General features: G+C 40.7%; 1 protein-coding gene across 1 annotated transcript; it reads left to right on the forward strand.

Annotated features, from left to right (window-relative positions):
* Nucleotides 1-3,444: 3,444 nt before the first annotated feature.
* Nucleotides 3,445-14,509, forward strand: LOC125276326 (butyrophilin subfamily 3 member A3-like). Its single transcript, XM_048203804.1, has 4 exons — nt 3,445-3,684; nt 6,090-6,260; nt 12,013-12,059; nt 13,935-14,509. Exons 1-4 carry the CDS (start codon nt 3,452-3,454, stop codon nt 14,507-14,509), a joined length of 1,026 nt encoding a protein of 341 aa, XP_048059761.1. The 5' UTR covers nt 3,445-3,451.

Here is a 14,509-nt window from a genome sequence, read left to right on the forward strand (position 1 = left end):
AGGGGCAACGAGAATGGGGGCTGAAACGAAGCAACCCTTCAGTTTGGCAAACACAGCCTCAGCTGTGTCTGACCACCTGAACGTAGTCTTGGGGGAGGTCAAGGCAATCAGAGGCGCGGCTAGTTGGCTGAAATTGCGAATGAAACGCCGGTAAAAATTGGCGAACCCCAGAAACCTCTGTAGGGCCTTACGGGAATCTGGACTTGGCCAATCCACCACAGCCTTAACCTTCTCAGGATCCATGCGCACTCCCTCAGTCGACACGATGTACCCTAGGAAAGGAACAGACTGTGCATGAAAAACGCATTTCTCTGCCTTGACAAAAAGCCCATTCACTAGCAACCTCTGAAGCACTCGTCGAACGTGCTGCACATGCTCCTGGAGAGACAAAGAAAAAATCAATATGTCGTCCAGGTAGACATATATGAATTGATCGACCATATCTCGCAGCACGTCGTTGATGAGTGCCTGGAAGACCGCTGGGGAGTTGGAAACCCCGAACGCCATAACCAAATATTCAAAGTGCCCCCTAGGGGTGTTAAAATCGGTCTTCCATTCATCCCCCTCCCTGATGCGGACCAAATGATAAGCATTCCTTAAATCCAATTTTGTGAAAATAGATGCTCCCTGCAACCTCTCGAAAGCTGAAGACATTAACGGCAAAAGATAAGTATTCTTTACCGTTATGTTGTTCAGCCCCCGGTAGTCAATACAAGGTCGCAGAGATCCATCCTTCTTACCCACAAAAAAGAATCCCGCCCCCGCTGGAGAAGAGGAAGGGCGGATGAACCCCATTGCCAGTGAATCAGAAATATATTTCTCCATAGCCTCACTTTCCAGAACAGAAAGTGAATATAACTTGCCTTTAGGCAGAGATTTACCTGGCAATAAGTCTATAGCACAGTCATAGGGACGGTGCGGAGGGAGAGAAGCAGCCCTAGACTTACTGAACACCTCCTTCAGGTCAAGGTACTCAGCGGGCACATTAGACAGATCCACTGCTTCCTCCTGTAAAACAGAAACAGACAGACATGCAGAGACAAGACAATACTCATGACACTCCTTGCTCCAGGCCACAATGAAATTCTGGATTCAGTCTACCCGGGGGTTGTGTTTGGTGAGCCAGGGGTGACCAAGGATGATGGGTGTGAGGGGAGAATCAAAAATCAGGAAGGAGGTGAGTTCAGTGTGGTTTCCGGAGGTGATGAGTGTGATGTCTTCGGTGCTGTATGAGATGGTGGGGAGACTCTGTCCATTGAGGGCGTGCACAGCAATTCTGTTGGTGAGTGGCTTGAAGGGGATGTGGAGTTTTATTGCAAGTGATTTGTCCAGAAAATTACCTTCAGCCCCGGAATCCAACAGTGCTCTGCAGTCGTGCGTGTGGTTCGACCATCTCAATCTAACCGGGAGGAGCGTAGATGTTGATGAGGTCTTCTTGGTGGAGATCACACCCGACAGTAACCTCATACTTACTGTCGGGCTTGCCCCTTTTAACGGGCAGTTGTACGCAAAATGGCCAGCTCCGCCACAATATAAACAAAGTCCCTGGGATCTCCGCCTTTCCCTCTCCTCCCGGGAAAACCGAGCTCGACCCACCTGCATGGGCTCGTGATCTTGGACCGGGCTGACCGTGTCCCCGCCGCTGGATCACGGACCTTCCATTCCGCTAACGCCTCTATGGGCAGGAATCCTCCGCTCGACCCTGGTCAGTCGAGCATCAACTCTTAGCGCCAAATCAATAAGTCCGTTGAGTGTAGTCGGAAGATCCAGCGCGTAGATTTCCCTCTGGACACGGTCAGCCAACCCATGCAGGAACATGTCCCACTGCGCCTCCTCGTTCCAGTGACACTCAGCCACTAACGTGCGAAATTCGATGGAAAAGTCAGACACCGACTTCTCTCCTTGACGTAATTCTGCCAATAGCCTGGCGGCTTCTCTCCAAGCGACCGACCGGTCGAATACCTGTTTCATTTCCACGGAGAGTGACTGGAACGAGGCGCAGCATGGATCGCGATTCTCCCACACCGCCGTCCCCCAAAGAGAAGCCTTCCCAGTGAGTAGGGTGAGTAGGAACGCCACCTTGCTTCGCTCCGTATTGAAAGTTTGAGGCTGTAATGCAAAATGCATAGCACATCGAGTTAGAAAAACTCTGCAAAAGTTCTGTTCACCTGAGTATGATTCGGGCACCGGAAGACGAGGTTCGGGACTGGCGGCGTCCTCAGATGTAGGGGGAAGGACGGCCGGTGTGGGCGGCGCAGCGGGACCCCGAAGAAGCTGGAACTGCTGGGTGAGCTCGGACACCTGCGCCACCAAAGCCTGAACCGCTCGCCCGGTCTCGTTCAAATTCTTCTCCTGAGAATCCATTCTGTGAATATTACTGTTGATAAATTCCTCCAACGCTGTATGCGGGCTGCTCGCTGCTTCCATACCTTGGTCAGATCGTTCTGTCATGATTGATCACAGGAAGAAAATGTGAGTTAACACGTTTATTAAACAAGAAGTGAGATGGAACACAGTCACTGAACGGGCAGGCCTCTGGTGACGCAGGGATTGAGATGATCGGCTGGTGGTGCGTAGTGGTGACGAGGAGTGCTGAATGTGAAGTAAATCCAAGGTCCGGACATAGAACGAGAACACGAAGAAAACCGAACTGGAACTGGAGACGACACGACTGGAACTCTGGGCAGGAACAGGACGAGACAACACAGCACAGGACACCAAACAACAATTTGACAGGGAAGATGAGAATGAGGTGAGCTTATAAAGGGTAAGTGAATGAGCAGCAGCTGGTGAAGTGATGAGTGGCAGCTGGATCCACTGATGAGCCACGTGGCCTGGACACACCTACAAACACACACATACACGCCCACCGCTGTCACAACACAGAACATGCGACAAGAAGGAAACAATGCATCTGTGAACCGTGACATACTGTGTTTCTTGACAAAAAGTGTCTTACAAAAACTAAATCAATATATTGTTTTATATGAACAAGTAGGCATTATAATTTTTACATAATTCTGAAGCAAAAACTCTAGCCTACAACCTCCAATACCCAGAAGTCTTGTGAACACAGATTTAATATATTTTTTTGGCCTTATTTCAGTGACTTAAATTTTTTGTTTTTTCAATAACCACGCATAAATGTTATTCCTTCAAAAACACAAACATGTACATATATGTTCCTCACATATTATTGTAGCCTAGTTTGTGCTGAATACAGTGTAATGACACTTTTTCCATTAATATGTTTATGAACAACTGAAAAAAGCACAAATGTCAGGGCATGTCAAAACTTCTCCAGGCCCCAAATCAGCCTCAGACTCCAGAGGGTTAAATGCCAAGGTATCTCCATCATTAGGCAAGCTGGATCAGGCATCAGACAAAACTCAGGAACCTGAGTTTTACCCATTGAATTTGCTTACATCAATTCAGTCAAAAGTTTTTCCAAATGAAACCCAACCTAATAAGCATTACTACTGCATTACTGTTGTTTTGCTCTCTACACAGGCTACATAGTTGTGATCTCACTGCTCAGTCTTGTGAGAGTTTGTCTTCAGCTCTACATTCCTCAAACTCTGTCCTAAGAGAGCTGGACCTGAGTAACAATGACCTGCAGGATTCTGGAGTGAAGCTTCTTTCTGATGGACTGAAGAGCCCAAACTGCCATCTGGAGATATTGAGGTAAACTGTTTTAAAATAATTAAAAAAATACTATCAGAAAAATTTTGTCACAAAACGTGGCATCTGCTCTCAATGGAATGCCAGAACAAGAGACAAAACAACATTTGAGGGAGTGTGCTATTTTTAAATATTTATACAGATGTCCATATTTTCAGAGTTGAGAGGTATGACCCATGTGGACAGCATAAGTCATAAGTAACATCTCAGCCAAAATACACAATTAACACAAGTTGGCTAAGAATTTTTTTTTAATGAATTAATGCAATACATATTTGGGACAATGGGATATGGCTTAGTATGAATTTTGGATGTTGAGCTGTAATTATATAAATAAATATTCTTACATGCTCCATGTTTCATAGTGAAACAGCGCAGTACTGTTTACACATGAGCAGCTCATGGTCCTGTTTTCAGTGTTTCAGAGCAGCAAATCAGTTTCACAGTTGATCATTGGTCTCAAACTCAGCTCCTGGAGGGTCACTGTCCTGCAGACTTTAGCTCCAGCCAGCTCCAAAACACCTGCCTAAGTCTCCTATTCCTGAAGACTTTGATTAGCAGGATCAGATGTGTTTAATTAGGGTGGAGATACACTCTGCAGGAAAGTGTCCTTCCAGGAGCTGAGTTTGAGTCCACTGCAGTAAATACTAGGGATGCACGAATATCATTTTTTTTAAGGACTGACTCTGAGTACTGATACTTTTTGTCTTGTACTTGGCAATAATGATACTGATGCCTATACATTTATTATTTTCTTTTTTTTTTTGGTGATGTGGCAGTTTTCCAAGTACAACACAGTGAGACTAATGAATGTTGGACAGCTTCTTTATTATTACGCCAATGAAAAAAATGATAATTTTTATGTGCTCGTCACAAACAAATAACATACATTTCACAGAGTCCAATAACCTTCAAATGGCATACTGCCCCTTTAAGACGAAATCACTGTATTTACGTAAGATACTCCACACAATGAACATTTTGACAACTGTGTGCATTTGACCATTCAGGTGCAAGGAGAACTGATCGTGCGCTGTCTGAGAGAACTGGGATCACACACAAAAAAAGAGAGAAAGCACACACATGTGAGAGAGAGGGAGCGCTTCTGGTGTGTGTCATTCAGCGTGATTCTGTCTATCCCACCTTCACTAATCAACCAGATATCTTTGTTCTATAACGAATTGATTGGGCTGCTCTTACGTGACAGAACACTACTACTACTCGTTCTATGATCACCCAGTTGTAACAAAATTTTAGGAAAGATGAAATACAGAACAAAAGGATTTTTTCTTAAGGCGGGACACTAAAAATAGAGCTGAAATACAGGACTATCCCGGAAAAAACTGCATGTCTGGTCAGCCTAACACAACTGAAAGTGTACAGTGAAATATAACATTGTACTGTTAAAATAAATACGGGTAAGAAACGGGTTAAAATTCAAATAAATACGGGTAAGAAACACTATAGGCTAACTGCAGTTGGAGGACTGCTCATAAGAATTAAGCAAAGGATGTTCTTCACAGCATGTTTTTTTTACCTCCTCTTGATGTTAATGCAGAACAAAGCATGCAGTTCGCAATTTAGGGGTTTATTCAATTTAGGGGCAATTTAGGGGTTTGTTCATTTTGAAGTATTTTCACACCCTTGAGGCTGACATTGTTCCTGCTGCTGCCACCGGTGTCTCTGTGCACAGAAATTTCTGTCAGTGACATCACGTAAGGTATCAGTCTTTGGTATTGGGGGTATTTTTACGAGTACGAGTACATGAGCTTTGTATCGGCCCGATACCGATACTGGTATTCGTATTGGCGTATCCCTAGTAAATACTGCTGCACATGAACACTTGTAAGTGAGCTTCACTCATAATGAGAATATGCACCATGTACCAAATATTTTTACAATTTTGTGAAGTATTTATAAATCTTACCAACAACTGAGAAGCATTAAGGTGTGTCACTAGTGTTTTATTGTCTTTGCTCCCTGCAGTTTTCTGCTAAAATAAACCATTTTGTTATATTACATTTAAAGTAATTTAATTAAGTATTTAGAGGTATTTTAGGCAAATGAAGAGTTTATTAGCAAATAGAACACATTGCAAACTAATGCATATCAACACTTTGCAGATAATATTTTATTTAAAAATATGCACAATCATTCTTATTTGTATGACAACTATCCTGAAAATGACTGTTAATGTTTCTTGTCTCTTTATATTTAATTACAAATCACACAAAATACATAAATTATCTTAACTTCAAAACAACAAAACTACATTTTTAATTAGTCACTGAAATTACAATTTAAGTTTTTTACAGTTACAAAGTAGTGACTACAAATAAATAATACCTAATGAATGGCTGAAATATGTATAAATTCAAGTCACGTGGACTGTTGGTGTGTGTCTGTAGATTGTCTGGCTGTATGGTGACAGAGGAAGGCTGTGGTTATGTGTCTTCAGCTCTGAGTTTGAACCCTTCACACCTGAGAGAGCTGGATCTAAGCTACAATCACCCAGGAGATTCAGGAGTCATGCTTTCTGAAAAACTGGAGGATCCAACCTGCACACTGGACAAACTCAAGTATGTAAAGCAGGCAGAGTTTTGATTAAACGGCTACAAAAACAGCATTACCATCTTTACTTATTACAAACCAGTAAAACTTTATTGCTTTCATACATTTACAAAAGTTAAATTGATCATTTACAGAGGTTTGGCTCTAGTTATACTATTGAATGTTTTATTCTGATTGGATGATGAGCTTTCTAAGGTGTTTTACAATAAACCCACAGCTAAAGTAGTTCCAGTCGTGTCTTGACCACATTACAGTTCCATATCACTTTTATCAAATGATTTCAGTTATTTCAGCCTTATAGCATACAACAACAAAAAACAAAGCACACACACAAAGACATTGACCAAACAAATAAATATAACAAACAGTAAGATAAAAATGGCAAGCTTTTTACACGATTTTACCACAAAATTGCATTTTGTTACCTATGGATAATATGCTCTTTTCACACAGGCCCTGCGTTCCATTCGGAAGGGCTCATTCTTATGCCCTAATCCCTTCAAAGGGCTTAGCCTCCGGAGTGAGAGCTTCGAAGGGATGAAGGGTGTAGGGGTAAAAAAAAACTTCTTTTGGAACGCACTTCTGCGTCATCATAACGAGACAATCAAAGAGGAGTAAATTGTGCAAGCTGCGCCATTTGTTTAGCGTTAGTTAGTTTATTTATTTATCTTAGGTTTATCGCATGTAGGCTATATTGTGTCTATGTATTTTAAACATTTGAATGGACTGATAAAGGGAGCTGTAAAGTATTTTTGTTTAAGTACAATGTCGTTTTGACCATAATGTACCTAATCTAACTCGTATAAATATAACAGTAGTATAGAAAAATACTATATATATATTTAGGTAAAATCGAACTCTTATAACCTCCTTTACCCATTCTGTGACGTCAAAGAACTTCCCTGTGCAAAGGATCATGGGGGCCCGAAGTGTCCATCTGTTGTACCCTTCGAAATCCTTCATTCCGAAGGGCCCTTTGAAGTGGCCAGTTTTGAGCACTTCGGTTTGGAACGACCCTTCAACATGGCGGCCATTAATATTTTCACTCCGAAGTGCCCTTCGGAGGGCGATATATCCCGTTTGGAACGCATCGAGGATCTGATCAGCTTCACACAATGGAGTCTTATTTGTTCTTAACACAAATGGTAACTTTCATCTTGGTTGTACACTGTCAGGGTTCTGTTTCCCTTGGTCACGTTCTTTGTTCTTAGTTTTCCTGCCACTAGTTTGTTCCCTTGGTTACCCTAATTTGAATTCATTAGTCCCAGCTGTGTCTTGTTAATTAGTCTTGTTTGCCCCTTTGTTTGACTTGGATATATTCCCTCTGTTCTCCCTCAGTCTTTGTTGGTTCTCGTCAATGTATTTCGTCTGTCTTATACGTCTGTATTTTATGTTGGTGTTTGATGGTGTTACTCTTGTTTCCTGGATTATCATTAAAGTCTTCCATTCTTCATTCCTCCTCATTGTGAGTGTTTATCCACCATGGCACATGACAGAAGAACCGACCACTACAACACCATCCTGGCTAAGGACCACTTCTGGGGATCTGTCCATTGCTATCCTCAAGCAAATCCCCAAGTCCTCAGTGCAGTAATGATGATGGCCGCCATCCCTGAGCCTCGCCGCAAGATGGCCGCCACTCTAGAGCCTTTCCACAAAATGGCCACCACTCCAGAGCCTTGTCGCAAGATGGCTGCCACTCCAGAATCTCGTCATGAGTTCAGAGGTGACTCTCTCTCCTTCGTCCCGAGTCCAGAGGCGACTCTCTCCTTCATCCCGTGTCCAGAGGCGACTCTCTCTTTCGTCCCATGTCCAGAGGCGACTCCCTCCTTCGTTCCGAGTCCAGAGATGGATCTTTGGATTGGTTGGATTTTTTTTTGAGATTGCGCCTTCCGGGAGGGGGGAGTAATGTCAGGGTTCTGTTTATGTTTCCCTTGATCACATTCTTTGTTCTTAGTTTTCCCATATGGGGGTGGATTTGTAGCTAATCTCAAAAATAAATAGATTATGATCCAAAAATAAATGTAAAGATGTGACAAGCAGGGTGGGCCTGGTCTTCATTAAGAGGCATTTGTGAACTAAATGTGCACAGAGCGCCCTCCGACACTGTACATCAGAGTATCCAGCGCTCATAGTGATGACAATAAATATTGAATAAATATTACTTCTCTGTATAGAAAATTGACATAAACATATGAAAATCCATCAATATTTCTCCAAATGTGCATGCTTTTAAGCTAAAAGCCTATATGAAATGCCATATTATGGTAGCCATTAGTTTTATCCTGCTAATTATTATTTTATACCCATAAAAATAATTAGTAACTGCCAGATAACGATCACCTGCTTTTTTTCCCATCATGGCTAACGTTAGGCGTGTTATCTTAACTAATAACATTTATTAATTAGCTTACAAGCCCACATTTAATGTTACCGAGAAAAGCTCAGATGTCCGTCAGATCCTGTAGGTCGGTTAGGACAGTTTAGTGCTGAACAGCTCATTTTGTCGGTGTGAAATAACACAGAAATTGAAAATGAATAGTTATTTATTTATCTTCAAGCTCCCCTCGAAGCTCCGACAGTCCTCAGACAAGCTGTCAATCAACTGTGAATCATGATGACACGCCCCGTTTCTATAGCACCAAATTGCTAGCTAAAGTCAAACTTATCACAAAAACGAACAGTTGAATATAAATCAGCGTGATAACAACTACCTTAAATTACCAAAACCATCTTTTGGAAAATTTTATTTGAAGCATAATTTATTTTTATGTTATTTTTATGTAAGTCTCATTCGTCTGCATTGAGCGGGCGGGGTTTATGACCTGTACTGCATCCAGCCTCCAGGGGGCGATCAAAGAGCCTCACTTTTCAGGACATATGAGGCACACCTGGACACAACTGACAAATGCTTTGACTAGTGCTGTCAGTCACTGGAAAACCCCTTAAAGGGACAGTTCACCCAAAAATGAATGATGAAAATGATATTACCCCATGATTTACTCAAGCCATCCTAGGTGTATATGACACTCTTCTTTCAGGCGAATACAATTGGAGTTATATCCCCTGGAAAAATTATATAAAAGCATGCTGTGCAGTCAACATTTCAGGTCCGAGGATTACAAGGCAGAGAAGAGTGGAAGTACAAAGCTGATTGACCAAACTCCGTTTTTCTAAAATGCGCTTCACAGTCACCTCTTAACGAAGCTCTTGTCTGTCTTATGTTATCAGTGTGCAACGAAACAAATGTCTTTAAAGGTGGCGGTGCAAGATCATTTACAATTTTATATATTAAAGAGCAATTGTGAAATATTACAAAGTTGTTAAAGGTAAAGAGATTATGCTTTTGAATTATAAGACAGTAATGATGTCTGTCATGTTTCTTATCAAACACTTTTATAGCATGTTTATATGTAAAGGTCTAAGGCTGCATTTACACTGCAAGTCTTAATGCACAGATCCGATCTTTTGACCATATCCGATTTTTTTGGTCAGTGTTACATTCACTTTAGACATGACTGGAATCCGATATTGTGTGTTTACATTACTTACTGCCCCAAAATGATTGTCATTGATAGTTTTACATGCACATAGCAGACCCTCAGGTTCTGAATGGCCTTGCTATTATTTATATATTTCATTTCGAGTGGTCATGATTACCTGTCAGAGTGGATAAGTTAACAGCTGTCAGTGTCATGGATGTATTGCAGCACGAATTCTGACTGAACGGATGTAGACCGGAAAATAAAGGTAATTTGTGTTTGATATTTTATCTACAGTCGCCTCGCCTATTTTGACGGACGCTGCGTCCAAGACGCTCAGCTCAAATACAAAATAAAGTATATAATCACCATTTAAACTCCCGCTCATATTTCACATCACTTTGATGCCAGAAACTGACAATAAGAGATTCGGAGTTGAAAAACTTGAATTTTTTATGTTCTTGTTGTCTATAGCTGGACTTTTAAGTATATTACAGTTTTTCTCGATTGCTTAAACACATTTCTTGAAACTATGCCTCATATTCTCAAAACAGTAAACTCAAATCCATAAAGTCTCGCCCAATTCCCCAAACATCCTATTTTCAGGTCAAAATGAAGCTCTATACTCAAAATCATTCACTCTTGCTGAAAAACCAAACTATGCCCTCAGACATCACACACAAGCCCTCAAAAACACACACACTACAACATAGTCTAACACACCGGTGAGATAAATTCAAAACAATACTACCAAAAACAAAAGCCAGTAATAAGTTGTGTTGCTTGTGGTTCTCCCCCTCATGGAATTTTTCACATGATGAACACGTGTATACATTTGCACATTTTTTTTATTCCTTAATGTACTGTACAGTACAATACACCAAACAACAACAAAAATTATTCTGCCCCAGCATCACATCTTCAGTCTGGGACAGGCCAGAGAATCTCGTCAACATCACAGGCTGGTTTCTTCCATTCCAACGTCTCTGTGTCCTACAAAAATACAAGCACTGATTACTGTAACTGTAACATCCTTTTTACAAAATAGAAGCAGACATCTGTATACAAGGCAATTTGATGCATGTGTTGTAACAGAGTACAGCACTCAAAAGTAACAGTAAAGTACACTGAGGTACTCCTGCCTGTTTTCCACCCTGAAGGTTCTTATGATCGAGGCGACGGTGAAGGAACTTAAATTTGGCTGAACTCATTGCCCAGCCTCCCTCATAGTCATACCGTGGACAAGAACATGGTCAACCAGTGGCACGAATTTTATCTGAGACTCCTTGTCTCCTTGCACCTCATCCTCCTCTTCCTCCTCCTTCACCTCTTCCTCCACTCCTTACTGCTTTTGCTCATCCTCTTCTTCCTCTCTGGTGTCCTCGACCTTTTCAATCACATCTATCTAGATCCATTGTTCCAAAACTGAATGAACTGACTGAGGCTCTTTTATCTCTCTATTGAAGGTTCTGATTGGTGTGTGATAAATTTTGACTCGTAGTGTTTCCACGTGGGTAACTGTGTGCTAATTGAGCTCAAGCTATGCTGACTTGAGTGAACAATATTGAATGCTAGTGCTTTATAAATGACAACATGGTGTAGGCAATGAGAAATGAAGGGATTTGTGTCTAGAGTTTTGCAGTGACAGTTCAACAAATCTGACTCATGTGTCAAAACAGGGGAAATAGTGTTTATAGTTTAGGGAAATGGGTGTGCTTTTTAATAAATGGCATTATGGTTTTGAAATTTTAGTTCAAAAGCCTGGTTACAGTGTTTAAGCAATCGAGAAAAACTGTAACTTTGTCTGTAAGCTACAGCAAAATAAAGTATGGCATAGCAATAAACACAATTAAACTGAACAAAATATAACCATTTAGCCATTAAAAACATGAAAAAAAATGTCAGAGAGGCAAAAGCTGGTAAAAACTCACATGTAGACACAAACTGACAACCAATCACTCCTTTCAGATGTCATTAGAAACTGTAATCAATAATTAGATGAATCGCCTACAGTCACTGCACTGCTGTGTATCTGTGGATCAACATGTGCCCAAAAAGATGGAAATATCTGAAATCTTTGTGGGACATTTTATGGTCTCCATGAGGAAACCAGCTGATAAATCATACAGAATCATGTTTATTGAAAATGTAAAACAACAGAAAGTTTCCTGTGATGGTAGATTTATGGTAGAGTTAGTGTAAGAGGAGAGAATATACAGTTTGTACAGTATAAAAACCATTATGTCTATGATTGATTGTGTCTGTGTGTGTTTTCCAGTGTGGATCATGGAGGAGAGATCAGGATTACACCAGGACTATGGAAATGTACGTCTACACACACACACACACACTCTCTCTCTCACTCACTCACTCACTCACTCACTCACACACACACACACACACACACACACACACACACACACCCCTATCTTATCTGATTGGTAACCATGGTGATTTCAGTCAGAACCTCATTTAGCACAAACTCTAGTGTCTCATTTCGAAGATTGCATCCTCCGGAGGTCGCATTTGAAGGTTTTATACGTCATTGAGGCTGTATTGTTTCAGAAAGTTAGGTAGGACTCTCAGAACGCGACTTTGGAATGTGTCCTTCTTTCACAGGATGGATGAGGTGTATCCTTCACTGCTGCAGATAGCCCACAATTCTTTGCGTCGCTGTTAACAACCATCATTTATTTGAAAAAAATAAATTAATAAATGGCGGCATCATCAAATGTACATACAAGTGAAGATATGTTTAAATTACAGTTTTTTTTCGATTGCTAAACGACAGTGGGCACAACTGGAGTCACATGTGCAAAATTCTAATACAGTCTGCACAGCAGCAGTTCATGTGGACCAAACTCTAGTTCGTTTTTCATTGCTTAAACACAGTTTTCAAAACTCTACACACTTATCCCATGACTTTAACCACAACCTGCAAAACACTGTGGATTTACAGCACTTTGTTCAAATGCTAACACACTGCTGTCAAAACTGTGAACCACACATTCAAAACAGAATAGATTTCAGCCTTGTGCCTTTCAAACATTGCAATTTCAGCTGAAAGGCTAAGCAGGTGTCTTGTTTTAGACTTGTTAGTGAACACACACATTATATATATATATATATATATATATATATATATATATATATATATATAACTCATTACTGTAATTCCGTAAATTACTACAGACTATTGAAGCAAACTGCTAATTTTCATTTACCTTAAAGAATTGTTATGTTCTAAAAATTTAAATAAATCATGTGAAAGAATGTCACTCTTTTCTTTGAAGAAAATATTACTTTGTACGAAGTCACTGAAATTGTTCAAACTGTAAAGATGAAAAGTTTGTATTTTCTGTGTTGGTGTTTGATGCTAGTGTTTTTACTCTCAGTGTGTTCTGAGTGACAGTGTGTGTTATCTCAGTGAGGGTTGTGCACAGTGTTTGGTTTTGAGTCATGTGTTAACTGTTTAGCTCAGGTGACTGTTGGTAGTGCAGACTGTAGTTAGAGTTTTGCACATGTAACTCCAGTTGTGCTCACTGTCGTTTAGCAATCGAAAAAAACTGTAAGTAGTTTCATGCTTGTTTTTGTTTTAAACTTTGTTCTTCTTAATATCCTCCTCATTTGTCTCTGTAACAGATATCTTGTACATAAGCCAGCTCCTCAAGCATAACCAAAATAAAACAAGTAAATACATTTTCTTTTCAAATTACAAATTTATTAATAATTTGCATTCAATTGCTGAGAGCGCAACGAGGCTGCCGTGAACGCGTTGACATAGCAACGATATACTTCCTGTTTCCTTGCCTGCGTGTGTGTCTTACGAAGGATGTCTCGTTTAATTCTGGCTAAGGACACTCCACATACCGCATCCTTCACAGGATTCGTCCTCTTGAGGATGCAGCCTTCGAAATTTAAATGAAATGAGACAGCTTCTATTACAGAATGACATTTCTTAACTGTATTATTATTATTATTGGTTGCGTGGCAACAGACCTGAGAGTTGAGTACCGAACTCAAGATTTCCTAATAACTACAGATGAGATTCTGTAAGATAGGAGAAGAATCCTGAATCAAGTTCAGATTTGCTTCTGTAACACGAATTTGTGAAAAATTCTAAGTTAACTGCTCAGATCTGAACTGAAAATAGAGAGTTTCTGTAATAAATGATACACTGATGTGTTTTATCTCCATCAGATTCCCATCAGTTCACTCTGGATCTGAACACAGTGAATAAATTCCTCTATCTGTCTGAGAGGAACACAGTGATTACATTCACTGGCCCAGATCTTCAGTCGTATCCTGATCATCCAGACAGATTTGATTATTATCATCAGGTGTTGAGTAGAGAAAGTGTGTGTGGACGCTGTTACTGGGAGATTGAGTGGAGTGGAGATGATGGTGTGTTTATATCAGTGTCATATAAGAGCATTAGCAGGAAGGGACGGGGTATTGAGTGTGTGTTTGGATGGAATGATCAGTCCTGGAGTTTGAGCTGCACTCCCTCCAGTTACTCATTCAGACACAATAACATACGGATTGAACTCCCTGTAAAGCCCATCATCAGCAGGAGAACAGGAGTGAATGATGATGATGATGATGATGATCACTATAGAGTAGGAGTGTATGTGGATCACAGTGCAGGAACTCTGTCCTTCTACAGCATCTCTGGAGACACAATGATCCTCATCCACACAGTCCAGACCACATTCACTCAACCACTCTATCCTGGGTTTAGGCTTTATTATGGATCATCAGTGAAACTGTGTTGA

Source organism: Megalobrama amblycephala, linkage group LG1 (genome assembly GCF_018812025.1).
Source record: "Megalobrama amblycephala isolate DHTTF-2021 linkage group LG1, ASM1881202v1, whole genome shotgun sequence".
Classification (NCBI taxonomy): Eukaryota; Metazoa; Chordata; class Actinopteri; order Cypriniformes; family Xenocyprididae; genus Megalobrama; species Megalobrama amblycephala.

What these genes read in the sequence shown, in the direction of transcription:
- LOC125276326 (XM_048203804.1), top strand. Translation starts at nt 3,452, where the DNA reads ATGAAACCCAACCTAATAAGCATTACTACTGCATTACTGTTGTTTTGC. An exon ending in TGCACACTGGACAAACTCAA is followed by an intron (nt 6,261 to 12,012) that starts GTATGTAAAGCA and finishes TGTGTTTTCCAG; the next exon opens with TGTGGATCATGGAGGAGAGA. An exon ending in TACACCAGGACTATGGAAAT is followed by an intron (nt 12,060 to 13,934) that starts GTACGTCTACAC and finishes TATCTCCATCAG; the next exon opens with ATTCCCATCAGTTCACTCTG.